The 2,684-nt window shown below is 50.3% G+C and overlaps 1 protein-coding gene across 1 annotated transcript in view; it reads right to left on the reverse strand.

The window, feature by feature from the left end:
• Positions 1–2,684, reverse strand: part of LOC103195750 (DLA class II histocompatibility antigen, DR-1 beta chain-like) — a 13,745-nt gene that overhangs the window by 3,541 nt on the left and 7,520 nt on the right. Inside the window, 2 exon segments of the mRNA XM_007939380.2 lie at positions 612–818; positions 821–880. Of these exon segments, the coding sequence (XP_007937571.1) occupies positions 612–818; positions 821–880 (267 nt within the window).

Here is a 2,684-nt window from a genome sequence, read left to right on the forward strand (position 1 = left end):
TTTCTCCTCAATGAAATGGTTTTGCAAAGAAACAAACTCCACATACTTTTTCTTTCAGGGATTTCAGGAGTCAGAAGGGCCTGGGTAAGGACAGTCTGTAACTAACCTCACCTTATTCCAAATGTTTACCTTCCTCCTCTGTACTCCCATAAACCTTCACCCAACCACATGCATCTGAAATTCCCCCCAGAACTCTGAGGACCTCCCACCCCAATCAGAGTCTCCTCCACCTCAGGCCCCTTCCCTGAAGCTCCCAGCTCCCTCCCCACTCAGCTCCCCACTGTGGCCCAAGGACAACCTGAAGGCCAGCCTCCAGCACCCACACCTCACATACCCAGCTTCTCCCTGCTCTGTCCTCTCACACCAAGGACTCATCACACACACACACACACACAGTCTCTTTGGCACACGTTCACCTCACTCACACACACACTGACACAATATTCACCGTCTCCCACCAACACACAACCCCTCGAGTCCTCCCAACTTCCAAGATTCACTCACAATCCCACACTCAGCTCCCTCACCTTCTGTCACACACACACACACACCGTCTCCCGCTCACACGGACACCGTGCTCACCCGCCCTCGCCCTCACCCTCCGCGCTCACCTCGCCGCTGCACCAGGAAGCTCTGGATAACCCCGTAGTTGTGTTTGCAGTACGTGTCCACCGCGGCCCGCGCATCCTCCAGGAGCTCCTTCTGGCTGTTCCAGTGCTCGGCGTCCGGCCGCCCCAGCTCCGTCACCGCCACGAACTCCCCCACGTCGCTGTCGAAGCGCGCGTACTCCTCCCGGTTATGGATGTATCTGTCCAGAACCGCACTCGCTCCGTCCCGTTGGTGAAATGACACTCGGACTTAGCCTGCTCCAGGAAATGTGCTGTGTGGACAGCGATGAGCCGGTCACGGGCAGCCCCTCGGGAAGAAACTGACGGCAAACTGAGCCAGTCAGGGCGCCCCAGAGGGAGGTGGAGGGCACTAGAGACCCCTGACGGGCACCACCTGCTCTGTGCGGGTTCGTGTGTCACCCGTCTGATCCTGAGGCCGCGCGGGGCGGAGGACACCCGCATGTTCCAAGGTCCTTTCGATCCACTTTTGCTTAGACACTTGGCTAGAGACCTCCACGTTTGAGCCACTGGAGGATGCGCCCATCCCTGCGTCTACACCACCTTTTCCTGAGCCTCCCTCCTCTCTTCTCCCACAGTTCTTCCCCTCTTCCTCTGACACTTCCTTCCCCCTTCAGGCTGCAGAGACTCCTTCACTCCCCACCTCGTGCCAGCCCTGTGCTGCCCCCTGGGAAGCCAAAGGAGGGAAAACAGATTTCTCTGCCCTGTTCAGTGAGCTTCAGTTTCAGTGAAAGTGACAGACAAAAGGCAAACTAGAATTTATTCAGCTGTGAGAAATGTCAAAAAACAAAGAGTGGATTTCTGTAACAGAGGATGATGGAATGATCCAGATTTCCTTAGGGTGCCTGAGAAGGAAGGCCTCTCTGAAAAGAGACATTTCAGATGATGTTATGGACTGAGTTGTGTCTCCTGCTCCCTACACTTGTTATAAATCTGAATCCCTGTACCTGTGGTTATGATCCCATGTGGGAATGGGTTTTCAGTGTGCGTGTAGGATGTGTCCTGAATCCATCTTTTCTGAGATATAAAAAGATCAGACTGAGCAAGCTAGGAAGAGGGCAAGCAGAGATGGGGAGATAGCTGTGGAGCCACATGAAGATCCCTGAGGAACAGAAGCTCAAGAGACAAGGATCTTCCTCCACAGAGGACACAGAGAGAAGGCTTTCCCCTAAAGCCACCACCTGAAATTCCGACTTCCAGCCTCCTAACTGTGAGGAAATAAATTTCCAAAACCCACTTGCAGGATTTCTGCCATAGCAGCACTAGCTAATTAAGTCAGGTTGCATGATATATGGAGTTGATGTGAGCAAGGGGAAGAGTGCGGTTTGTGTGTGAGTTTGGGCTGAAAGGGGGCACATTTCAGGCCATGGTCATAATGTGCAAAAGCTTGAAAAAATTGATAGACTTCTTCAAGAAACCAGAACAAAACAGTTCACAGAAGCACAGAGAGGGAGGGAAAGGAATGGAAAAGATTAGAGTGGGGAAATCACATGGAGGCAGGTGCTCAAAGGACTTCTCGGTGATGTTAGGATTTTGGATTTCCACTAAATGTAATAGGAAATGAGAACTATTGCTTTAAGCTGATTAGAACCAGGATACAACACGGGTCCTCTATCTGTTATCTATATCTCATGATCCAAAGATCTCAGAAAACAAAAACATATATATGTATATATTTAATTTGGTGCCAAAATTCATTTGGCAAATCTGCCTGATGAAGTAAGGGGTCCTACGCATCTCAGAGCTCTGATCGTCCCACAGGCTTCTGCATATTCTTGTGATTTCTTCCTTTAAATTTAATGGAACTGTAAAATGTAAAAATCTATTACAAATTTAAAGAATAACCTTGCAGTTTTAAATGATAAAAATAAATGGAGTCATCAGGTGTAATTAAAGGATGTTGTTGTTGTTAAGTGCCGTCGAGTCATTTCCGACTCATAGCGACCCCATGCACAGCAGAACAAAACACTGCCCGATCCCGCGCCAGCCCCACAATCCCCACTATACTTGAGCCCATCATCGCAGCCACCGTGTCAATCCATCTCCTTGAAGGCCTTC

This window comes from Orycteropus afer, unplaced genomic scaffold (assembly GCF_000298275.1).
Source record: "Orycteropus afer afer isolate SDZICR_OR568_19922 unplaced genomic scaffold, OryAfe1.0 scaffold00059, whole genome shotgun sequence".
Taxonomy (NCBI): domain Eukaryota; kingdom Metazoa; phylum Chordata; class Mammalia; order Tubulidentata; family Orycteropodidae; genus Orycteropus; species Orycteropus afer.